Raw genomic sequence first — 26069 nt, 5'->3', positions numbered from 1 at the left:
TTCCTATAGCCGTATCCAATATTCAATTGTTGTTCGATTTGTTGGCAACTTCTTTTATCTTAGTACCCACAAAAAAAAAAGCTTTCTTTTCTTTTTAACGTCTCGCCCCAAATTTCTTGCCCCGATCGGCCTTACGTATAGCAAGTTCATCAACTTCCTTTCTCGGTGCTCCAAACAATTTTTCAGGATTCCTTTCTAATTTTGAAACTAGAGTTTAGACCCATCGTAGGATTGTGGTTTTCTTTTTCCTTCCAAATTTTACAAAAATTATATCTTATTTTTTTAAACATAAGTATTTTTACTTTAATTTAATACAAATATTTATAAATTTCTTACGTTTTGTAGAATAATGTAGATTTATTTGTCAGAGTATATATTGTTGTTTATTAGTTCATATGTATATACATCTCGTCACAAACGAAAAAAAATGCAGGTGTAGGAATACAACTTCTGTTGTTCTTCTTAGTTTCTTTGCAGAAGTCCATCCAAGCTATAAAAGGCTTTTTTGCAAACACCTGTTGTCATGTACTTGACAAACATCTCGTCACAGTCTTCTGGTTTTGCATGGAGGAAACTTTCGATGTCCCTTACGATTTTGATATTTACATAAAACTCTTTTTTACCTAAAAGAAAAAAAAGGAAACTCTTTTTAAAAAAGTGCCGAGAGAGAGGAAGATTTACAAGAATATAGATTTTTGTTGGGGGTATTCAGATACAATACAATTTTTTTTTTGTATAGATTGAATATACAATACAATTGAATTAATATAGATTTTTTAAACTTAATACAATTTAAATTGAATATACAATACAATTGAATATAGATTTTTTAAATTGTATTTGTATATTCAATACATGGAAATTGCGAAACAAAAAATATATTAAAACAAAACACGCCAACAAAGACATAAAACATAAAATCAACAAAGACTAGCTAAAGACTCAAAACAAATTAGTCAGAGTCCATCGTTGACCGGTACTCCCGCAGCCGTGATCCAATAGTTTCCGTCCAAGAAATTCTCAACCGTGAATTTTCCGGCCTCCGTTGCCGTCTTTATAACATGATAACCCGGCCACTTAACTCTACCGGAGACACTTGCTCCGGCGCCTGGCCTCCGTCGCCGTCTTTATAACATGATGTCTTCTACTTCCTAGAGGTCAAAGCTGGCGTGGCGTGTTTGTGGAGATGACGCCGTGAACGTTTCACGGTAGAGACGATCAGACGAGGCGGTGTATAGTTGAACCGTGAGCGGCTTGGTCCATGCATGATGCATGGTGGAGGAGCTGACCAAAAAGGTCGTGGAAAGTGAGCCCCCATGACTATCAGTTTTGATCGTCTAGAAATTTGACTTAATTTGACAAAGGGTGGTTCGGACATGTGTGGTGGGGGAACGCTAGCTAGGGACTAGGGTATAAAATGGGGTTTGTTTGCATGAAGTTATGAAATGACCATAATAAAGACGAGAGACTGATACGGCGGCGTAAATGATGGTTAAGATATATAAACATTTGAGAGATGTTAGAAGGGGTTTGTGATTCATTTAATTTGGGAATTTGACTAAATGTACCAGTAAGAGATTTTTTTTTTTGTTAACTAATTTGGATGTGGAGAGCTAGATGCCTGGGATAAAAAGAAAAAAAAAATGTATATATACAAATATACAAAAAAAAGGTTTACGGTCATAAATAAACGTATATATACACGTAAACAGCCACGTAAGAGCGTCTAATATATGCTTGATTTTTGAGGGAAACGAGTAACTTAAACTTGGATCATAATATTGTTCTTAAGCAACAACACCAACAAAAAAAAAAAAAAAATCGAAATATTGTCACTGGTTTGGCGTAGAACAAAAAAATGTTGCCGATCGATTGGATTACGGTCAATATAAATGACAGTTGACATGGGCGACATAGAGAGATGCGAAGTTTTTTTTGGGTAAAATCGGACCTAATTAAGAACCGTAATCTTTTGAGACTAGAAGAAATTAAGTGATCTCTTCCTTATATAACATTCGGTGTCCAAATTCTTGGATTTAGAAGAAAAAAAATACCTTGTAAACGACCAACTAATTAACTAATATACCGGTTTACTTCTGAATTAATATAAGGGCTAGCTAATTAAACTACGTACCAAGGAGGAGTTAATTATATAACTTCGTCCAGAACGATCCAGCTAGCCCTCTCAAGTCTCCGTCACTCTCTCCAAGTCTCTCGACTTAACCTCATACCTCGGCAACGTCACCACTCTCCAGCCGCCGTTATTCACGTACGTACGACTGATTCGATCGAGAATCATAATAAAGATGCGGTCGGTCGAGGAAATGATGAGAGGCTTCATAAAACAGATATGAGGGAGTTTGTCTCAATAGACTCAACTGAGTCGTTCAGGTTCCACGTGAGTAACGTGCAGACGTGGCTCAGTTAATCGGTGTGTTGATAACGCGATACATTGATGATCCTTCTATCGTGATTCATCAAATAGTAATTAATTATTTTTCTTGTTCTTTCTTTACTTGAAAAATAAATTATATACTGATTTTTTTTTTTGTATCTGGTTCTCATGTATATATAGTCTATATTGAGGTAGCAATTTATATCAAATTAATTAGGATAGTGAAATAGTAATGTTACGTAGTTGTTAACGTTTTTCGTTGCTGGTCTAGACCAGTCTATATATTATCTCTTACTAGATGAGGACCCGCTCGATGTGCGGGTTTAAAGTTTTATAAATTATATTAAAATTTGTTGTATATTATTTATAAATTTTATTTTTGTTATAATACACTGATTTATATCCATTTACAAATCAGTTATGTATGTTACCATTTAAAGTATATTTTTTTATACCTAAATATACTCTGAATTACAAATATATTCACCCACCTAGGAAATGTCTGTATGAACTGAACACATTAAGCCAACTATTTTACTTTCACTTCTGCATAGTTTTTTAATTACTAAAATTGTTGTCTAAAAAAACATTTCGAATAAAAAATGCATTACATAATATACTGATCAATGATGTATCATCATAATAGTGTATGATCACATAGAAAAAACCGCAGCTCCATCCTCATCTCTTATGGAGAGAACCTTACGTCCAACCTCCTCCCCCATAGAGAGAACCTTGGCTCCGCCTTCCTCACTTGGGGAGATAACCTTGCGTCAAACCTCCTCCACCTTCCTCCCTTGGTGAGATAACCTTGTGTCTAACCTTCTACACTATTGAGAGAATCTCGGCTCTGCCCTCCTCCTGTTTGGAGAAAACATGTTCACGTCCTTTTTTTATTTCAAAATGGCTTGCTCCGACAACCACTAAAAGTAAAAACTTTTTTCTAACGTCACAAATTTTTTTTGATAGTAACTAATGTTAAATTTCCCAGTATATTCGTGGAAATGTCTTTGACACACCATGATATAGCCCCTGTCTCTGTAACGCCTCAACCGCCACCTTGCTTAGTGAGCCCATGTCCACTCTCAGTCTATAGACTCACCTTCCTAAGTGGGCCCTACATCTATTTCGATGGCCGGTTTGTTACGTGGGAAGCTTTAAAAACTTGTTTGCCGATCCTACAAATTAACAAATGATCTTTTTCTGTGTTTCGTTCTCACTCGCACAGTTCCGACAATCACTTCCACGAAGGTCACCCATCATGAAATTCTCTCAGGACCCTTGACCGGAAAAATAAGTGCATTTTGGTGATATGTAGCTAAAATCAATTCTTTTAACCTTTCCGCAAACCAGGGTGTCACAGTCTTTGAGCTCATATGGATCTATCAACAACAATATATGTTTTCCAATATATCTATCTATGTTTGTTGTAAGCTTGTGTTTGATTAGCCTATTTTATCCATTCATTATGTTGATAAGCTTCTACTCGTTATCTCCCTTTGGAATTGAATGAATAATGGTAATAATTTTGTTTGCAAAATAAAGAAGAGTTTATGACCAACCAATCAAGGTTGAAAAATTAGAAGAAAATTAATTCAACATAATTAAAAAAACAATATAAAATTATAAGCAAGGTATACATGAATCCCAAATAATTCAAAGATGAAAATATAAATTAAATAAAATAATCTAAAAATACTACAATAAATTTTTAAAAATACAGTATTAAGAAAAGTAGACGCATATATTATTATTATTTTGGGTCAACATATTAATCTTACATATTCCCAACTGAAAAAGGAGAAAGTAGAAGAAAATTTTGGTTTAAATAAATAAGAAAAATTTACCTTCCCATTAAAAAAAATTCTCAATTAAAAAAAGTTGAAAGTAGTGTTCTTCAATAACTTAAAATTAAAAATAATTAAATAATATTGTAATTTCGAATTTAATATATATATATATATATAATCTTCTTATAACTATTTTAAAAACTTTGTATTTTTTATAAATTCTGTAACTTTTGATAATTATCTACTTACATTATTAATATTTTTTTAAAACAAAATATTTTATTTTTGTTGTAATGAAATTCATCCTATTAAATATTAATTTTTACACATGTCAAAATCTGAGATTGATAACTTGACACATGTCAAAATCTTGTTAATAGCTAACTTTCAAAACCCAACTTTATATAATAAGATACTTATTTATCCATTTTTACTATGAATAGTTTTATAAGGTTTTTTAAAAATTGACTATATTTAAAATCTGGAATATTGATTATATATATATATATATATATATATGAGTTGATTATATTTAAAAATACCTCATCTATTTTTTATTTGGAAGTTTAATACTTTGTTTTTTTTGGTTGGAAGAAAAATACCTCATTTAATTGAAACATGTGATTTAATACTCAAATTAATAAATTTTGTTAGTTTCATACTTACAATTTTTTGACAAAAATAAAATTCCGTTTTTACCCTTACTATGTCAGTTAATAATTAATTTTAAATGACATGGTATTAATTTATGGACAATTCTTGGGTTCACCTCCACTTAATTAAGGAAACAAATTATTAATTAAAAAAACAAAATATGTATATCATTCAATTTTAAAGTTATTAATTTTAAACATTATATTATAGTTTTAATTATAATATTTAAATCTAAATTATTTTTTTATAAACCCAAACCGACATATAATTTTGTTTAATTGTGTAATTTAAACCCTAATCATTTTTTTATAAACCCAAATTGAAATACAATTTTGTAATTGTAAAATCTAAACCCTAACCACTCTTTTATAAACCCAAACCGACATATATATTTTTTTTAATTTTAAAATCTAAATCCTAACCACTTTTTTATAAACCCAAACCGACATATAAATTTGTTTGATTGTAAAATCTAAACCTTAACAACTAATTTGTAAACCCAAACCGACATATAATTTTGTTTAATTATAAAGCCTAAACTCTATCCACTATTTTATAAACCCAAACCGACATATAATTTCGTTTAATTGTAAAATCTAAACCCTAATCACTCTTTTGTAAACTCAAGAATTTTTCTAATTTATAGGTTTATTTGAATTAAAATTAAAATTAAATTTATTTAATATTTCTTTTTATTAATTTTAATTCAAATAAAATTATAAATTAATACAATATCATTTAAAATTAATTATTAATTGACATAGTAAGGGTAAAAACGGGATTTTATTTTTGGCAAAAAAATCGTAAGTATGAAACTAACAAAATTTATTAGTTTGAGTATTATATCACACGTTTTAATTAAATGAGGTATTTTTTTTCAATAAAAAAAGACGAGGTATTAAACTTCCAAATAAAAAATAGATGTGGTATTTTTAAGTTTTTTTCCCAATGTATCGTAGATATCTCCATAGGATATCAACATAATAATTATACATAAGATATAATCATGCCTTACTATAAGATATAAAGTCTATTTGAGATATTAATATATCTCAAATTTAGGATAGCGATCATTTGAAAAAACCACTAGTATCATTGTTGTCTACATGCGGACAATAGTGTAATATTTATAAAATACTAGTACTATTTTTTATTAATAATTTCACGAATGTGGGAAATTTATGGGTGTTGGCATTTAGAAAAAGAACGCTCATTCTTCCGTGTATATGTGAGTCTCATATTTTATTGCTTTTAATTTTTTTTTTTCTTTTGTCCATCTGATCTATGATTTTGACTCATTTTTTATCGGGAAAATATTGTTTTACTAGGAAAATTTATGAGTTTCATTGCTTATGAAACTTAGATTGTGACGATGTTCTCGGTTTGATGTGAGACGCTGCACACAATATGAACCTACGTGGATGTATGTGGCTCCACCTAAGCCGTTGCTCTCGAGTTGCCACTATGCTCGGTGATTTAGGCTCTATATCCATAAATGAATTTGTTATTAGGGACATTCTCAAAAATGCCCCTTTTTCCATATCTCTTTTTAAAAATACCCCTTCCATGTTGAACATTTTTAAAACTACCCATCTTTACATACAAAATGACCAAATTACCTTTTTTTGAATGACAGCAAGAATGTACAGTCATCAAAATCGAAAATATTTTCCCGCCAAAAAAATTGAAATTTATACCTTTTAAAAACCTTGTAAATGTTTTTAAAAAACTTTTAAAAGCGTTTGCAAGGTTTTTAAAAGGTTTTTAAACACATTGTAAACGCTTTTAAAAACCTTGTAAATACTTTTAAAAAGCTTGTAAATGCTTTAAAAGGTTTTTAAACACCTTGTAAACGCTTTTAAAAACTTTTTAAAATTTTAAAAGCATTTACAAGGTGTTTAAAACCCTTTTAAAAATCTTATAAAAACTTTTACAAGGTTTTTAAAAACATCGTAAAAGCGTTTAGAAGGTGTTTAAAAACCTTTTAAAAATCCTTTTAAAAACCATTTGAAAACCTTTTAAAAACTTTTTAAAACCTTTTAAAAACCTTTTAAAAATCTTATAAAAACGTTTACAAGTTGTTTAAAAAACCTTTTAAAACTCTTTAAAAAATATTGTAAAAGCCTTTACAAGGTGTTTATAAGGCTTTTATAAGGTAGAAACCTTATAAAACCTTTTAAAAACCTTGTAAATTTTTTTTGGCGGGAAAAATTTTGGCGGGAAATTTTTTTTTTCGAAATTTTTTATCAAAATTTTTTTGACAAAAAAAATTTTTGCGGGAAAATTTTTTCGAAAAATTTTTGGCTGGAAAATATGTCGGAAAATTTTTGGCGGGAAAATTTTGTTTTTCTTTTTATTGAATAAAATAATTTTCATATAAGGGTAAAATGGTCATTAAAAATTAAAAGAAAGCATAAATAAAAATGGCCAGAAAAGAGGGTATTTTTGAAAAAGGATATATCAAAAGAGGCATTTTAACAAATTCTCTTGTTATTAAAATGAATACATATTTTCAAATCCAAGTTAGATGGTTACTAATTATGTGGTCAAAAATAACAAGTGCAGTCAAAACATGGATTTGTTTGTCAGCAGACAAAAACAATAAGCTTATAAGAGAGAAAAATGACAAGATTATCTAGAAATTATGAAAAAGGAAAAACAAAACAAATCATCTCCAAACTAGTAAATTGTCATTTATTCAATCATGGAACTTACGATCATGAAAGGCAGTGGAGTGAATAGAAAATCACAAGGTGGCATGAGTTATATTTTCATAAATATATATGATATGGATTTGAATTTGAATTTGGGTTTGATTTTAATTAATATTTTGTCTTTTTTTGATAAATGATTTTGATATTTACTTAAAATTATTTTCTATGCAAAAGATGTAAAAGAAAAAAAGAAATGTAGACTTTAAAGTGCAGATAGAAAAGAAGATTGACAAAAAAAAAAAATCTATATATTGTTTGATTTTTTATGTATTGTACTAGGAATTCGATATGTGCATCGCAGGCACAGAAAATTGACATTTTATGTATTGTTTAATTAACATTACTAATTTATTATTGGATAAGAAAATGTATATATATAGTTAGTATTTCTAATTTAAGGTTAACGTGACAATGTACCTATTATCACAATTGCTTTATAATTAATTATTAATATTCACCTTATGTTTACGGAATTAAAAGTAAATTTACTTAGCAAACGAATAAAATATATGTCACAACATAAGAAATTTTGTAAAATTATAACAATCACACGCCAACGAAAATATAAAACATAAAAATCAACAAAGTCCAATCAAAAGACTCAGAACAAAGTCAAAGTCCATCGTTGACCGGTACTCCCGCAGCAGTGATCCAATAGTTTCCGTCCAAGAAATTCTCCACCGTGAATTTTCCGGCCTCCGTCGCCGTCTTTATAACATGATAACCCGGCCACTTAACTCTACCGGAGACACTTGCTCCGGCGCCGGTATTACCATACTCAGCGTAATAAAGAGTCCTCAGAGCAAAACCGCCGTTCCAAGGCAACCATCCCGCCGGATTCACCAATCCTCCAAGGTTACATTTCATGAAAACCGTCCTCGAATACGATTTCCACGGCCGTCCTAAGTAAGTCTCGGATGCTGTAGCCACCGTAGAGCCATGTATGACGAAACCTGTGTTCTCGTTCGGGTCTTTGCGTGATTGAGCGGTGATCGTGTTTTTCTGGCCGCTCATCGGCTTGAGAGCGTAGATGTTGCAGTTTTGGAGGACTGCGGTTGCGTCTCCAAAGATGAAATCGACGGTGCCATGAATATTACAGTTTCTCAAGAACTGACGGCGAGAGTGAAGGTAGAGAGTGTCTTGATAGCCTTTGAAAGAGCAGCCGTAGAAGACGGAGAAGTCTGCACCTGATCGGAGAGCCACTGCTTGATGTTTCTCCGGTCCAGCCGTGTTCTGGAATGTTATACCACGTGCGATAAAACCTTCGCCGGAAACAGCTGTTGGCGGACAAAGCGAAAATGTAGTCCGAAAGTTATATTTCAAGAGTACATCATATGTTTTTAATGCTTCGACAATAGCGATGTATACTATACGTGTTGAGAGCCAAAAAACGAATAAATTATTTTTCTTACCCCAAAAGGTAAATCAAATTTCAATTATACTTAAAAGAAATAGTTTTTAGCTAAACGTGTATTATAGCAACTAGCCTCCCGATAATATTTAATTTAGTAACCTTTTGTAAAAATCCTTTTTGTTTTCCAAAAACTAAAATCTTATAATAATCGGATAAATTATGTCTATTACGAGTGTTTATGTTAATTTATGTTATACAATCAATCTTATATGTCAATACGTGCAAACATTAATATTATTTGTTTAAATAAAGATTACTTTTAGAAAGTAATTTTGATATATCTACATCTATCTATATAGCACGGACGACGTACCAAAAGTAGCGGACCGAAACGTCGTTGTGCCATCTTTAACGTTCTTATTACCGGTGACGATGGTGGAATCAATCCCGTCTCCGATAACCATCACGTTCTTGATCGATTTCTTGATTACCACGTTCTCTCGGTAAACACCTGCTTTAACGTATATAACAAGTCTCTTGTTTCTCCGAGGGAGTTTGGCTGCTGCGTTTACCGCTTGTTGAATGCTTATGTAATGACCTGAACCGTCCTTAGCCACCACAAGATCGGCTTTCGTCGTGGTTGTGGTATCTTCCAGAAGTTTACGATCAGAAAGAGGGAACCACGATGGAAATTCGTCGTCGGAAAACATCAATAATCTCCGGTGACCACCACCTCCGTTGCTATTTCTTTGTTTGTTATATTTGGTGAACCCCGTCGATGTATATGTCTCGGCAACTGCATCAGCCGCAGCCTTAGTAACTGCCAAAGAGTTGCTTAGAGACTTAGTGAGGATTCGGTGAGTGTGTATTGGGAAATATTTCGAATACGAAGAGATCAACTTAAAATCTTTAAATCCGTTTCTGCAAGTGTCTTGATTAGCTATGGCTGCGCTTAACGAGGTTTGTCTATCATGCATCGAAGAATATTGACCGTACGAACTCCGAGTGTGATTGAGTTGGTCTATGGTGTCTTCGTAGAGCTCCAAGCAGTCGAGCATAGCTGACCTGGCATGTTTGTGTAGAGAACGACGCTGTTTTACGGTAGAGACGAGGCGGTGTAGTTGCACGGCCTGGTCCATGGTGGAACTGACCACAAGGTCGTGAAAAGTCAACCCATCGGTTTGGTCTTCTAATGTTTTGACTTTGAGAGGTGAATTGGATAAGTGGTGGGCACAAACGCTAGGGTATGGGGTTTGTTTGCATGAAGTTATGAAATGGGCATTGAGATGAGAAATTGATACGACGTAAATGATGGTTATGATACATTTGGTGTATAATAAACATTTGGGAGATGTTCGTAGATGCTTGTGATCCATTTGGGAATCTGAGAAGTATCAATTAGAAATTTATGACTAATAGGAGAGATGTGGGATATTGTTTTCTTAGGGAAGTATAGAGTTATATATAAATGCATGTAAGTAACAAATGTATGGATCATACTCTCTCCCGGTCTCATAAATGAATGTTTACACGTATGCAGCCACGTAAGAGCGTCTGATTTATGTTTGATGTAAACAAATTAAAACTAAGAAGAAAAATATGTTCTGGCATCTAAGTTAGCAATGGCCATTGGTTCGAACTTATGGCATAAACATTGAACATAACATAAGTGGTTTTTAATTATGTGAATTAAAACAACTACGTAAGATTACAAAAGGAACTCAATAATCAAAGGGTACTCTGCACATAAACTAAAACTTGATTTGGGTACTCTAATTAAAATGACTGCTACGCCAATCTCTTGTAGAAGAAACTGTTCCTTTTTGGTTGATAATATTCACATTTTATCAAAAAATTAAAAGAAAAAAACTTGATTTGGCTAATGGCCTGCCACATGCGTAAAGAGGTTTGAGAGTCATGGACCTTTTCCGTAGTGCCACATGTCATAAAGCCTGATCAGACTAGGAGTTCGATTAGATGGAACAAATACAAACAGATCAAAAGGAACGTAACGAACCACGTAAAGAGAAAAGCTGGAGAGTGATTATTCACTATAATATATCATTTCATGTAGAAAGTATTAGCATATATAGATATTTGTTAATTTTTGGTGTGTTTGTTTTAAGGCCAAGAGTTCGCATATTGATTTCTTTTTCTTTCTAAAAGAAACAGTTATATGCGTATACTGGTAACAATACAAAACTTTAAGAATTGATGATGATTAAAGTTATTACAACTATGCCGCTCCAACCACAAAACTACGTTCATATCACCATTGAAAATCTAAATTTTGTTCTGATGTGAAATCTACCAACCAAGCGTTAAGGAGTTTCTCAGAAAGAGTTTTAAGTAAATATCAAAATCAAAGGTCAAAAGGGTTTCACATGAGTTTCGTGTGAGCTTGACCAAATTAAAGTTTTTGATGAAAAGTTTAATTAACTAAGTCCGTCTTTTGTGGAAATTAATATGTTTTCTCGTTGTACAAGTTTTCTTACTTTATCCTGTAATTAATGGTTTAGGTCTACAAAAACGACATTTTCTGAAATTTATTGTCACGTAGCTAGATCATAACAATTAAACATGAGTTTAACCAAAAAAGTTGAAGTATGTAAATTATACGACTAAGGAGTAAGGACTAACTTTTAACTATTGTAGTTGACAACAGGAAGACCATATATATTGTAGTAACATACATTTTGGTAACGAAGATGCATTAACGCAGCTCTTTAAGCATTTTCATATGCAAATTAAAATAATCGATCATTTTAAATTTGGTATACAGCGTACGATCATTTAGTGCCAATAAAAACAACTAATTCCTAATTCTGTCATATTTTCTATCTAATTATGGAAATACTACAAAAGAAACAAAAAAAAAAAAAAAAGAACCACACTCAAGGAAATAATCCGAGTCGCTAGTAAATACTAGAGATCGATGGCGGTAGAACTATCATATCTCTCATTAATATTTTTGTCGACATCGATAAGGAAATTCACATCTTATTTTTTGTCATCAACGTGTTACTAATTACTATGTTGGTACTAATTGTTTGGTCGTCCATCATTTTTTCTTTTTGCATCAGAAGAAATTTACGTAACTTGTGAAAGATTGGGTGATTTACAATACGAATGCGATTGTTGGAAATGGAAGTGAATGAGCTATACTTTCATATATGTTACGAAAGACTTGTCTTATATTGAACAATTCTTGGGTTCGGTTCTATAGAAAAAAATAGTATAATATATCTCAATAGATATATTTACCTACACTATGCATATATAATCCGCTAAATTTATAACTAAAGTGTACAAGCTAATACCACTAGAGACGATAGATAAGGTGGGTACTATTAGGAGTGGGAGTTTGTCTTCCATCGATTCGAGTTTTTTTTTTTTTTTTTGTCACATTGATCTGTGATTCGCTAGAATCAGTTTTGAGTCAATATATAGGCTTTGTTTTGCTTATTGTGTGTTCTGAGTGTGATAGACCGTAGTAGTGCGGGTAGTGGTATATAGTTCTTTAAGATGAGTTTGGTGTTTTTGGACATATCAACAAAACATGCTAACTCTCTCACTAGCTACCTTTTGCATATGCGTAGCTTTTTCGAGAAATATATATTAATATACGATTTGTACAATCCAATTCTTTTTTCTCACGTTTGTATATTATTCACATGGTATCTGATATACTAATTCGACCACTCAATTATTCACATGGTATTGAATATTGATAGAACTCAAGATGTCTGAATTAGGATCTGAAATATCAAGAGAGTTTCAAGTATGTTGTATATTTGATACTACAAATTAAAAGCGAAAGGGATACTTACACGAAATAAAGGATGGTGAAGTTTAAGTGGAGTCGAAAGTTGAATGGAGCTTCGTTTTAAATATGGGAAGGGTCTGGTAGGAGAATTAAGGTTGTCTACGACTCTTAACCAAATCTTTGGGGTTACGAAAGCAACTCTGATATACATTGAAGAAAGAAAGGTCACCTTCTCCTTTCATTTATTCCCTTTCGGTTTCAAGATCGATCGACGTCTCTCCCTACCTTTTTCAAAAGTAAAGTAAAATATGGTTTTGTCTAATGGCATACTTTTTTATCAAATATACAACATCTCACCATAGTGAAACTCGAGATGGTGAACCCATTTGCAATGTATACAGTGCTCGATTTAGATTGTGTTCTATTTATTCTTCTTGGGTAAATTAAAAATTTTATGTAAACAAAATTTTGAGATTTTGTCACCCTTTTTTTCAATGGATGATGTTGAGGTATAATGAAGATAGACGTTAAGAGACGACTTGCAAACTCATAGAACTGCAATAACATTCCTTAAATCATGAAAAGATGGAAGCAAGAGAAAACAAAACCAAAATCGAGAAAGCCAAATCCGTAAAAGCATATAAGCCTCATGACAACTCAAAGAAATTGGTCCGGGTTGTTCAGAATTCAGATGAGAATACAAATTCTCCCTGAGACTACTTATTCGTATAATGTAAGTATTTTGGAACAAGAAATAGTATAAGAAGAAAACATCTCATTGGCGCAGACAAAGTGTATGATTTGAGTCGTTGAACTTGACAGTCTGTTCTTATGTTATGACAGTTGGAGCAGATCGGCCGGTGAACTCCTCCATCTTGGACAGCTTCAGAGCTATGTCAACCTGTGAAACACACATCAACAACAATTCCACATTCAGTGAGAGAAAACCCTTTTGGTATTAGTTAAAAAGAATTGAGTCGGAAAACAATTTATGGATTTGACGTTTTAAATTAAGCAACTGACCAGAGGAGACAAAGCTTCCGAGGATTCTCGTCCGGTTTTTGAAGCATCCTTCTCGTACTGTTCAATGTACAGCCGGATGGTTGCTCCTTCTGAGCCAGTTCCAGAGAGACGGAAAACCTTCATATGGACAGAACAAGGGAAATTCATAAGTTTTGGTTTTCTTGTCAACGTTTGATGCTTAAAGAAGAACTATGGCTACACAACTTTTATCTTATACATTCTATCACTATGTTCTAGCTGATATGTCTAACGGCTCAAATCCGAAGAAAAAGATAACTTACAAGTCGAGATCCATCCTCAAACAAGTAACGGATTCCCTGATGCTTCGAGATGGAGCCATCAACTGGATCTTTGTACTCGAATTCATCGGCACTAGCGACATTCGCCACATCTGAACGAATTCCTTTCACAATCCTGAACAAAATTGATAGAGGAAGAGGTGAGGAAAACAGAGTACCACACTGACGAGTACATGTTCAAGTAAAAGAGAAATGAATTTCAGAGAAGTAGACGTGTGTGTACTTGTTGACTTCAGGAATTGAAGATTGCAGTTTGACCAAATGCTCCATCAGTTCCTTGGCTTTACCTGCGTCTACATTCTATAAAGACAAATTAAAAGCTATCAAATATTGTACTACTTGTTCCGCATAATATGGCATAATTTAATCACAAAAATTTTAGCAACTTTTACCTCATAGTCGTAACGAGTGTAATAGTGACGACCATAAGTAGCCCAGTGCTGGCGGACAATGTCTTCAACCGTCACCAGTTTACCGTCACCGTCAATATTTCCCTTGTTTTTGTGAGCAAGTATTGACATCCAGGCAAGAACTGCCCAAATCCCGTCTTTCTCGCGGATATGATCCGATCCTGTGAAAGATCTTCCCTTCAGAACCGTACACGTTGATTTTAAGTTATTCAAGATGTGTGAGTGTGGAAATAGAAACTAACCAGTTCCAAAACTCTCTTCCCCACATACAGAACACATACCGCCATCCATCAGATTACCAAAAAACTTCCATCCCGTTGGAACCTGATATGTAATTTATGAGAGATGTGAATTAATTTAAGGAGTAGGAAAATAAGAAGCAGCTGGATTTACAAGGTGACATGTACCTCAAAGAACTTCAAATTCAAACTTTTTGCAACGACATCAAGAGCAGCTGAGGTTGGCATGCTCCTAGAAGAAGAAGAGGAAGTTAATAGTAAGCGAAAAAGATAGATTAAAAGAGTTACATACACGTAACTCTTCTAAAAATAAAGAAATCCTGAGTAAATAATACCTTGCAACACCTTTCAAACCAGATTTAAAGTACGGTATGGCCCCAGTAGCATTTGCAGCAATTATAGCAACTGAATCCGAGGGAGTTACAAAGAACCTAGAAAAGAAGAGATACTTTAAGTTTAGAAGTACTTGGTTAACCCGTTTCATGTATAAATCTCACTTAAAAGAGCATTAGTAGGCTACCTTTTACCAAGAATCATGTTACGGTCTGCATCACCATCAGCAGCGGCACCAAACTCTGGAGGTTCACCTCCGGTGTCAGATTTACCTAATCCCATTCGTGCCACAAGCTCCTTAGCATAGGTCAAATTGGGATCCGGGTGGCCTCCTCCAAAGTCCTCCTACAAAATGTTGTATTGAGGTAAATAGTGAGCTTGGAGGTTTATATGTAATCATAATAGGATTCTAATTTCTTGGTTAGACAAATTTGAAACCTTGGGTATGCAGTTTAATAATACGCTTTCTTGAGCACCAAGTTCTTCCACAAAGATGCGATGTGCATAGGCTCCAGCAACTCCATGCATTGCATCATAGCTTCATGAAACAAAGTAAATATAACATTAAAGCGAAAGAGCATATATTACAAAACTAAACTCAAATGGAAATGGTTTGGGAACCAATGCAATGCAAGCTACATACCAGAATGTAAACTTTGGAGATGAAATCAATTTCCGGATGGATTCAAAGTCGAAGATTGACCTTAAAGGAAATAGAAAATATTTTTAGAAAGATCAGAGAGACTGCACATAAACCATAGAAAGAGCAGATTCAGGAGAGGGAGATCACTCACTTCATTAGTTTAACATAGTCATCCGCGGAATCAAAAACTTCAACATCGAATTTTCCTTCAGGTCCTTCAAAACTGGTTACACCAATGGCAGAAATATCAACCTGTAGAGACCAGATCAACAATGATTTAACAAAAGGCAGATGATGGAAAATATGCTGCTAAATGAGAGGATTGTTCAGAATTTTTAGATACATTGGGAAGATCTTGTGCTATTGGGTACTCCTTGATTGTCTTAGTGTTCTCGTAAATCTTATCAGTGATTGATTCAGGAGCAGGTCCTCCATTTTCCATATTGTATTTGATTCCAAAATCCTGTATAACGGGTATCAAATCAACTCTTAGTCTTATCAATCTATATATCTGGTTTACTGAAATGAAACAATAACGTGATACCAAACGAGTAGCTCAATCGAAAGGGGGAAGAGCACAACAGAGACAGAACAACAACGGAACAAACCTCAGTAGGGCCACCAGGGTTGTGACTTGCTGTTAAGATAAATCCTCCCGTTGCTTTTGATCCCTGTAACCAGAGACTGGGATTAAGTCTCTCATAAACATCATACATTTCGTGCTTATAGTGAAGAAAAAAAAAAAAAACCAACGACAACTACAACCATGAGCTTAGAGAAAGATATCTTACATCAGCTCCTGATCTTTCACGAATCACAGCTGATACAGCAGGAGTTGATAAAAGAGTGTTTTTACCAACCCACACACGTCGTACACCATTAGCTGCTGCCATCTTAATTATGATCTGTTAATATAAGAAAACAAAAATTGTATGAAAAGCTGGTAACCATAACTAAATGAAATAGCAGTAACTGAATCTGTAATAGGAACAGGTCAAACAAACTTAGCCAACGGAGCTTACACGCAAGTCATATAGATCATCTTTAAAGATAACCTCTAATCTTTCTATGGCTGTTCTAATTCAAATTTCTGAGAGATAACTATGCGTGGCATTCATCTTAATAGCAGGATTTCCTATCACTAATGAAGCGACATAACAGATGAGTCTCTCAAGATATTGTAAATACATGAGCAGTAATACTGTAATACACAATTATGTCCAGACAGTTCTCGAAGACACGGAATCACATTGGTATTACCTGAACAGCATCATTTGAGAAATAACGACCATCACCAGAGACCACGAGTGTGGCACCTACACAAGATGAACAAATAATCATAAACTTTTCCGAGTGAGCCAAATATCTGCCTGGCAACTATTATGTCAACAACCATCCACTCAAACAGCAACCAAGATGAGTAAGAAAAAATCTCACCTTTAACTTTCTCAGCGGTAAGCGCATTAAATGTTGCTTGGACAAAATTGTGTAGATAATTAGGTTGCTTGAACACTTTCACCTACACAGTTAAATAAACCAAAATCCTAATGAGAAGACACTCATAAGATGCATGCTATTTCGATAACTGCAGAGTAGACCAAACAATGATCACTGGTTTCATAGATCCGACATCGCTGCACATTGTTTATTTTATAAAATTCATTGACACTCATATACAATTTACATATCCATCCAGATCATATATATACTCGACAACAATGTATGAAGAATAAAGATCTGAACAACTAGACTAGATTACACGATGATACACAAATTTCGCCACAATCAATTTAAATAAGCATTCACCGCACAGCAACGTCGCAAACATATATACTAAAATCAAAGATTATAACGTGATCTAGAAGCTGATCCAGATAAAATCATTCATCATAAACGAAATCTGAGAGTAAATTTACGCAAATTTGTCATCATCACTCACTCACTCACTCACTCACTAAATCGCATAATCAATACAGATCAATGCACAGATCAAATCAGATGCCAATAATTTAATCTTAAGAAAATCTAAACAGATCTGATCTAGATGCAACAAACAGTTTAAAGAGTTCGCTAGATTCAGAAGACAGAGATCGATCGAACGAACCTTCTTACGGAGACCAGAAGTTCCTGGTTTCTGGCCATCAATAGGAGATGTAGAGACGATGGAAACCTTGAAAACCATATCCGTCTTGAGAGGATACGAAGAAGATCAGAATTGAATGTTACAGAGAGAAAACGAAAGAGAAGGAGAGTGATGATGATAAAAAGCAAAGCTCTGTGGGAGAGAGAAACAGAGAGAGTATAATCTACGCAAAAATTTAAGCTAAACGAGACCGCGACACGTGTGGCCAAGTGAGTAACACCGGAACGTTTCTCTCGTCTTTTTCACCTTTTTAACGACACCGTAAGAAATCTCAGCCGTTGGATTCGCTGTTTCTTTATTTTTTTCCTTGCGTAAACACTTCAAAGAGGAAATAAATATATTTAGTGGATCGTGTGGATCTAGTAGAATATGCTGATCGTGATACGTTACGTGCTACGTAATCCCATATTGTCCAAAAACGGAAAAAGAAAAATATCTTTTTGATTATTCTAATGAGCGTTTCCAAAATTTACATGACACGAAGTTTGCTCAAACGGGCAAGTTTCTGAGTAGCCGAAGAGCTTTCTCCCATTGTGGTCTTTGAGACATAACGATACGTCTCAATACTGGTGCAGCTCCTGCTCTTATGATGGCTGTGTGGTTCTCACTGTCCATGCTTATGTTATACAGTACTGATAAACTCGCTTCAACGCACCGCTCGTTTCTTTCTTCTAGAAGCTTTACTAGCGGCTCGATCGCTCCTTGTGAAGCAAGAGTTTGGGTTGATTCTGGAACTTCCTCCGAGATTATCCTGTTTAGTTCCACAACTGCTGCTTCTTTTGCTTCTGGAGTCGAGGAGAAGCTCAGTTGTTCCACAAGACTTGGGATCGTTTTGTAGAGAGTTACCTTTTGATACATAAGAAAGATGATTCAATTAAACTGGTGAAAGTTCTGTAATTGAGTTCCAAACTAATACCACTGAGTCACTGACGTACCTCAACGTTGATCGGATTATTGAGGGATTGAGAGAGAGAGGAGGGAGTGTTGAGTTTGACAAGACAAGCAGCAACCCAGTCTTTGTAGTGTAGAGGGAGGCTTGATCTTAGGATCTTCCTTAGTAATTCCGTGTAGAGCGTCGTATCCATACTTTGGCGAAAACATTCAGAGTCAAGAAGTCTGGTCAGTAACCTTGAAGCAGCGGTAATCGTTAAACCAGCTTCTTCCAACTCAAGCAGATGTTTCTCTAACTCCTCAGCTTCATTCTCAGGTTCTGCATTTCCAAAAAAGTAGACTCGTACGTTGTTATGAATATCACAATTGCTTGGTGTGAAATCATAAGAGGAACCCATTTCTATGAATACAAACAGCTTTAGCTAGTGATACAAGTCTTGTACCTTCCAGGACTTTCTGCCGGAGAGCAACATCCAGAACAGTTGTGATATCCTCGGAGATGACCGTGTCCATGTTCGGATTAGTGATTATACCAAACTCGATGATAGAGATTGCCTTTCTTAGCAGGTTAGGAGAGGCTGTTTTCGCAATCTGGACAAGCCGAGAGAAAACAGCAGCATCCAGCACGTCCTCTCTGTTCATTCCCACCAGATATTGAGTATCTTGATACTTCTAAAATTACAAATAATGAGCAGAAAATAGGAAATCGAGAAGAAGACTGACCTGGAGTCTGCTTTTGATCCATTCACCGGCCCTTCATAAAACTGGAGCATATAGAGAAATAGTTTCAGCCAAAATGAAAACAGATTTAATACACACACCTTCATAAAAGCTGGAAACTAAACACACCTTGGATTCCATTTCCTTGCTAGGATCTAAGATATGAGCAAGTAAATCCAGAATCTGCATAACGTTGTTCACAAAAGACCATGCCAAATCCAGTTATTCCATTATAGCCTAGACAAATATATCAAAGAACAAAGGAGGAAGAAAGTGAAGTCAGACCTGTTCCGTAAGGGTAAGTGAGACCTCTGGCTGCTTCAGAAGATTAATAAGAAACCATACTGCACCTTCAGCTTCAATCCTCTGGCAAACAGTGCGGCTGCATTTGATCAGGTATAAATAATTACAACCTCTGAGGAGAAACTACTTAATAAAAAAATGATAATTCTCAAAAAAAAGCACCTAAGAGATAAATTTTTCAAAGCACGGATGACAGGTAATTTAACAGTCTCTTTGTTGTTGTTGGCTAAAAGCTGAATCAAAGGCTTTACAGCTCCGGCTTCCATGAAAGAAATCCGCATATCCTCGTTGATAGATGCATCAGCAATTGACGCTGCAGCTCTTGTAACTGCCAATTCGTCTGCCAGTCCAAGAATCAAGACTAAACGAGCCACACCATCTACACAAGGAAGAAGAGTAAGCTGCTCAGATTTCCCAGGCCCTTCGGATTTAATTTCCTTCTCAAACTCAATTGCTCCAATACGGGCAAGGAACTGCTGATTTGTCCTCCCAACAATTGCTTTCATTTTGGCTTCGTCTACGTCATCAACGTTCTTGTCAACACTCAAACCAAGGAGCAGCTCAGAGGCACCAAATCTAGAAGGAGCTTTTCTTGTCTGCTCGATCTTTATACCATCTGGTAAACTAGGCCAAGAATACAGATCCGGTCTGAAAGACTTGTAAGCGTCTGCACCAATTATGGGAATGGGTACGACACCCTCCTCAATGACGAGAATTCTGTAGTATTCGTCTTTGGCGAGCTCCAAAAGCACATTTCTTGCTTCTTTTCTAATGATTTTAGACCCTTTGTTATCTGTATTATCGCCTTTCAATAGTTTTGCCTGGATTCCAATCACGAAGGTAATGAGCAAACGGAAGCATAACTAACTATTAGACAGTTTTCATATAAATACCATTCCCCTAAGCGATGCTCAGCCAACTTCACATAGTTTCAGTTATTTCAGTTCTCCCCTTGACTATTAGCTATCACTACACTCTAACATGCCACAGATGAGCTGTAATAGATGGATATTTGGATGGAAAGCTAAAAGGTCTTATAGATGGATATTTGGATGGAAAGCTAAAAGGTCTTACCAGTTTTGGTATGACTCCTACTTCAACCAGAATCTTGTGGTTTGAGCGGCTAAGGGATAAATTGGCCAAGACGCCACCAGCTGCTTCCTTTACGTTTACATCATCATCTTCAAGGAAACTAATGAGTAGCCTAAGGATATCAAAGTTCGCAACCTTTTCCCTAATTTCTTCGTCCACAGTCAGATTCCACAGAGCACATATACACTGTTCTTTCACCTGAAAAACAAAACTACCATATAATCAACCTCAAAAATTTGAATCCAACAAACAGAAGTATATACTACTTTGGAACATCAAGCTTTCATACCACTGTAGCTAACGAAGGCTGGCTCAATAGAGCGGTAATCTCTTCCAACGCCGCACTCTCAGCAACGGATTCTCTATACAGATTCACAGAAGCTATAGACCGTATCAACCCAGCAGCAGCTTCACAGGCGGAGCTGGAATCTGACTTAAGAAGATTGACAATAAGATTCAAACAACCATGAAATTGCATTATCGCATCAACACATTTCTTTCCACCCAAAGAGTACTTCCATAGCGCCTCTATGGCCTGTTCTCTGTCAAGAGGGTCATTGTCCAAACCAAGCATTCGAACAAACAAGGCCACATAGCTATCACCAACACTTGAAGAGCTTTTCTTCCTCACTTCTTCACCATCTTCAAACTAAGCTTATACGCCAACACACAAATACAATCATCGTTCAGTATCTTAACCAGAAGACATAAAGCATAAACCTTTAATCTATAATCGATGTTAATTTTCTGATACTAGACAATCTGAGAAATCAGAGCTCATAAGAGGGACTTACAGAAGCGACGGAACTTTTTTCTGTTTCTCCACCGTGGGAAAGATCAAAACTTGAATTGAGTTCGGAGAAACCATGACGGAGATGACGATTCGAGTGGATAAGTACTGGAAAGTGGCTGAAGGAGAGTTCGCGTCTTCTTCCTCTAGGCTGTTTTCTAGCTTCGACAGTGAGAAACTGGATTTGGGTGCTTGAGATTGGTAACAGACGCAAACATGGGAGCTCGAGAACGCCCACACCGGAAGATACTGTAGAGAGTGACATAGGAAGCTAATCAATCAGTTGGAACGTCCCTTCTCTCTGAGCCTTCAAAGTTCTGATTTTTTTCTTCTTCTCCAGTGTTCGCTTGGTGATAAATATACTGAGACGAGTCGACTCTCTTTTTTCTCTCTGATTCTTCAAAGGTCTAATCTTTTTCTCTTTAATTGTTTTTTTTTTTCTGGCCCAAAATGTTTATACTTTAACTTTACCAAAAATGTGGTCTAGATGGGAATCGAACTCGCAACCTCACTGCTTCAAACTTGTAAATATCTTTGTAAAGCTGTTTTGTAGAAGATACTTATAAACAGTAGAGATTTGGGAATGTAGATTTGGATGGAACAAACGAGTTATGAGGTTAACATAAGAGCAAATGAAAATATAACTTTATTGTTCCCTGAAAGAAGGAAAAACGAAGAACATCTTAAATTAGAAACAGTCTCAACAACTTCTACAACTTTTGAGCTTTGAACAAACTCCTCAAAAGTACATGATTATAAGACATAAACCTCCTCTCTTCAGTCTTCACTCATTAGGCTCCCCCTAATGCCGGTCAGGTTTCAACACTTTGTAATCAGAGAGTATAATTTTCAAGCACTTCTCTACACCGACGATAAGGAGACTTGCTTCTCTTGCTTGTCACGCCCCCTCAGGTGTATTCACTTCATTTCTTCAACACTGACATTACTGTCTCGGTAAATTTGTTGAGGTCCAACGACTCCACTAGGTTGTTCACGTAGGCCATAGCCTCAGGGTTGGCAGACACAGCAGCAGCACCAGCAAAACCAGCAGCCAGAACTGCAGCAGTGGTAGCTATACTTTTGATGCAGCCACCACTTGAGAGTTTCCCGAAGAACACCTTGCAGCTCTTATCAGCATCTTTGTAAAGGGACGACTGGTTTGCACCATTGGCTCCTTCCTCGGCAAGAGCTTCCTCGTTCTGTAGATTAGTAAAATATCATTGGATAAGAAACGGTACTTAAGGTAGTGAATTATTTACAAAGAGGTTTAAAAGATGGAACACTGTTTTGGAACCTTTTGTCTGAAGCTCTTCATTGTTTGGTTGAGAGTGAGGGCTTCTGCAGGAGTCAGCTTGACAAAACGCTCCTTCCACTCGTCAATGAGCTTTTTAAGAACAGCAACACTGGCTTCCAAATTCTCGATATAGAGATTCTCCTGTTAACCCGATCCACAAAAATAAGTATAAGTCCAGTCACAAATAACTCATAAGTGGGAAAAGAATGAATGAATGAATCCTACCCAGTGCTTGCAGCAATCAATGTTTTGGGTGAGAGCCCAGATAGTGACTGCAGCCGCTTCCTTGGCTAATACGGGATTTCCTGTACCGAAACATTATTCAAAATGTTATTGCATCGTCTACTAGCGGACGTGTAGGTGGGAATTTAGAGATAAAGTTTGGCATACCTTCCCCGGCTGCTTTCAGGGAAAATGTGAATATTTGCTGAGTGACTTGCTTCATTGCCTTACTTCCAGGTGCACCAGCAAGAGACACCTCCTTCAGCAAGGGATATATTGCCTCAAACCTCTCTGTAGCCTGCACGTCAAACCATTTTACAGATCAACCCTCATTCATTATTTTGGAAATCCCAATATTACGTTACCTTCACTCTTGCAGATGATGCGGGGAATGTAAGTCGAACCAAGATCTCAAAGGAAGGAGGTGGAATCAATCGCTCTCCCTTCCTAACAGCCCCGTTTACAAGTATTGTCCGGGCCTTCGGGTTAGATAATATCCTGAAATAAAAAACACAATAACCAAGATCAGATAGATAATTATCACACTCACATAAACAGGACATCATATGAAAAAACACAACTCACCTCTCAACCAACTGAAGGATAAGATCCCTTGACTGAGGATTGCAACTCTTGCTACTGACCACCGGTAACAAGTTGTGCGCCCACGCGTACAAGCCTACTGATATATCACCTTGGGAGGCCTGTGCATAGTTATCAGTTAAGAGAAAGCGCATTCCAGAATCTCTATCATAAAACACACGTTTTGGTAATTTTAAGGTCTTTGCTATATTAAGAATAAAACTTCACACACCTGAGCCATCATCCAAACTATAACTGGAAGCTTATCTTGTCCCTGATACTTGGGATTCTCCCTCAAAGTTGGCAATATATTGGTTAGAGCATCAGGCTTCTTGCGCAATACCATTGCTACTGTCACAAATATCGCAACCTATTCATCAAAAGAATCGTGCAATGATGAATCTAGTAATGCAATCAATAACCAGATCGCTGTATCCACAAAACCAAAACCAAAGCCATGTAACTGGTATTATTCAGACCAACCAGACAATAACGTTTAGCTACCAAAATACCTGAGATTTTGAAGAAGCGTGTTGAGCGCCCTTCTTACCGCCCTTGGCGGCTCCTTGTTGAACAGCCAAGTCAGCAAGAATACAATCCAATCCCCACAATACAAAGACTCCAAGTGCCTCAATGGGACGTTGGTTGATCCAATCAGCTGATGTCTTATAGACAGCTTCATGAATATGAGAGAGTGGAATCTATTGAAGAAGAAAAAGATATCAGCTCTATGAAGACAAAAAAACCCAAAAGCAAACTATATAATCTATGATTAGACAAGACACAAAACATACAATGCAACTATTGGGAACTGTGTTTAGCTACACTATGGGAACTTTATGCATGGCCAAAAATTGAGAGAGATATAACTCACATCGATCAGCTTAGATAAAGGAGACTCCTTGAACGTTTTAACCCATGGGAAATGAGCTGAGGATACTTGAGAGAGTGCTCTCCCAAAGTAATCAGCATATCTCATTAGCTGAATCTCTGGTTGACTCCCATAAGATTCCTATTCAAAGATTCAATTTTTTTACTTATCAAGAAGAAGATCACAATCAAGCGAATTATACATTACATCCATGCACACATACCGTAGCTTCAACGAGGAAAGCTTCGAGATTGGAGACATCAATCTTAGCAGCAGCTTCAGCTAATGTCACCTTAGGCTTCTTCTCCTTCTTAACCTTTGGTTTCTTAACTTCCTCTGCCTTTAAATTCTCCTTCCCCACCGCGATTTCACTGTCGCTGTCTTCATCACCGTAACCGTTAGATCTCCGTTTAGATCTCTCATCATCAGACACATCCGCCGCATCAGAAGCTTTCTTCGCCGCGAGGATCCGTCGATGACGACCCTCAGCTTGCTCCTCGAGAGAACGGAAGACGTTGTCTCCTCCTCCGTTGGATAAAGCCCCGTTGGAGATTAGATTCCCGGTGACAGTACCGTTCGCCGCCGTCGATTGATCCGCCGGTTTTTGCTTCCGGTTGCGTTTTGGGTACACCACTTTCTTCCAACCATGGTCGTTGTGAGAGTTACCATTGGTGGTTTCAAAGCCATTGTTGTACTCCGCGGATTCGATCGGATCCATATCTTTTTCGAAAAATAAAAATTCAAATCGTTTTTAGTGTTTTTGATTTTCCCGGCGAGAAAGAACGGCGACGACGACAAAGAGACGACGTGATGACTGGACGGAGAGGTATATTTTTATCGGATGTCCCCGAAGGGACGACGGAGAGGTATATAAATAGGTTCAATTCAATACATTCGATGGTATGACATCATTATTACTATATTTTTTTAAAAAAGTTTTATTTCGTCGTCGATAATATGACATTTACTTTGTTTTGAGTTTTGACCAAAATATAAATCAAGGATTTAATTTAATATAATAATCAAGAACACGAAACTGGATGATGTTCGGTAATTATTATTTCATTATTTATAGCTTTGAGATGTTCGGTAATTATTTGTTCTTTTCGATCTAATCCAAAATAAAATATATGGATATTTTAGATTAGAATCTGGTATTCTGATACCAGAATCAAGATATATATTCAGATTAAAAATAGATATATTTTAAATTATATGTTTTTTTTAAAGGTGGAATATTTATTAGAATATCCCAAATAAGTATGTTCTTAAATTTGAATGAAAAAAAAAAAACTATTTTAATTATCTTAGCTATATTTCACGGATCTAGATATTTTACAGGTATGGACATATTTATGTAATTGTTTTTTAGATCAAGATGGAGATATTATAAATTTTTAATTTTAAAAGTTTTTGATTCGCGTTCACTCATATAATAGCCAAATTAGGTACTAACCCGCGTTAAACTGCGGGCATAAGTTTTTACATATGTAAATTTGTAATCACTTATTTTGTTATTATGTTATTTATAATCATTTGTG

General features: G+C 35.5%; 4 protein-coding genes across 4 annotated transcripts; all 4 read right to left on the bottom strand.

Annotated features, from left to right (window-relative positions):
- Positions 1-8017: 8017 nt before the first annotated feature.
- On the bottom strand, positions 8018-10604 carry LOC104756685 (putative pectinesterase/pectinesterase inhibitor 6). Its single transcript, XM_010479307.3, has 2 exons — positions 9281-10604; positions 8018-8830 (listed from the first exon to the last, which is right to left on the bottom strand). Exons 1-2 carry the CDS (start codon positions 10281-10283, stop codon positions 8166-8168), a joined length of 1668 nt encoding a protein of 555 aa, XP_010477609.2. The 5' UTR covers positions 10284-10604; the 3' UTR covers positions 8018-8165.
- A 2682-nt stretch (positions 10605-13286) lies between these two features.
- On the bottom strand, positions 13287-18081 carry LOC104756684 (putative phosphoglucomutase, cytoplasmic 1). The gene is made up of 18 exons (XM_010479306.3): positions 17725-18081; positions 17058-17139; positions 16881-16936; positions 16412-16525; positions 16229-16291; positions 15964-16083; positions 15772-15872; positions 15621-15680; positions 15416-15515; positions 15165-15322; positions 14980-15075; positions 14813-14876; positions 14648-14729; positions 14388-14566; positions 14219-14295; positions 13978-14110; positions 13697-13813; positions 13287-13574 (listed from the first exon to the last, which is right to left on the bottom strand). The coding sequence occupies exons 1-18, from the start codon at positions 17800-17802 to the stop codon at positions 13503-13505; spliced, it is 1752 nt and encodes a 583-aa protein (XP_010477608.1). The 5' UTR covers positions 17803-18081; the 3' UTR covers positions 13287-13502.
- A 107-nt stretch (positions 18082-18188) lies between these two features.
- LOC104756682 (uncharacterized) lies at positions 18189-22077 on the bottom strand. The gene is made up of 10 exons (XM_010479305.2): positions 21564-22077; positions 21059-21418; positions 20752-20967; positions 19840-20498; positions 19660-19756; positions 19504-19557; positions 19378-19418; positions 19098-19288; positions 18699-18973; positions 18189-18609 (listed from the first exon to the last, which is right to left on the bottom strand). The coding sequence occupies exons 1-10, from the start codon at positions 21822-21824 to the stop codon at positions 18253-18255; spliced, it is 2511 nt and encodes an 836-aa protein (XP_010477607.2). The 5' UTR covers positions 21825-22077; the 3' UTR covers positions 18189-18252.
- Positions 22078-22184: 107 nt separating this feature from the next.
- On the bottom strand, positions 22185-25540 carry LOC104756681 (uncharacterized). The gene is made up of 10 exons (XM_010479304.3): positions 24752-25540; positions 24532-24669; positions 24170-24358; positions 23890-24027; positions 23661-23779; positions 23441-23573; positions 23244-23373; positions 23079-23158; positions 22854-22994; positions 22185-22758 (listed from the first exon to the last, which is right to left on the bottom strand). Exons 1-10 carry the CDS (start codon positions 25244-25246, stop codon positions 22483-22485), a joined length of 1839 nt encoding a protein of 612 aa, XP_010477606.1. The 5' UTR covers positions 25247-25540; the 3' UTR covers positions 22185-22482.
- Between the last annotated feature and the right edge of the window lie 529 nt (positions 25541-26069).

The sequence above is a fragment of the Camelina sativa genome, chromosome 17 (genome assembly GCF_030686135.1).
Source record: "Camelina sativa cultivar CO46 ecotype springtype chromosome 17, ASM3068613v1".
NCBI lineage: Eukaryota > Viridiplantae > Streptophyta > Magnoliopsida > Brassicales > Brassicaceae > Camelina > Camelina sativa.
This window is presented reverse-complemented; position numbering and strand designations above follow the sequence as displayed.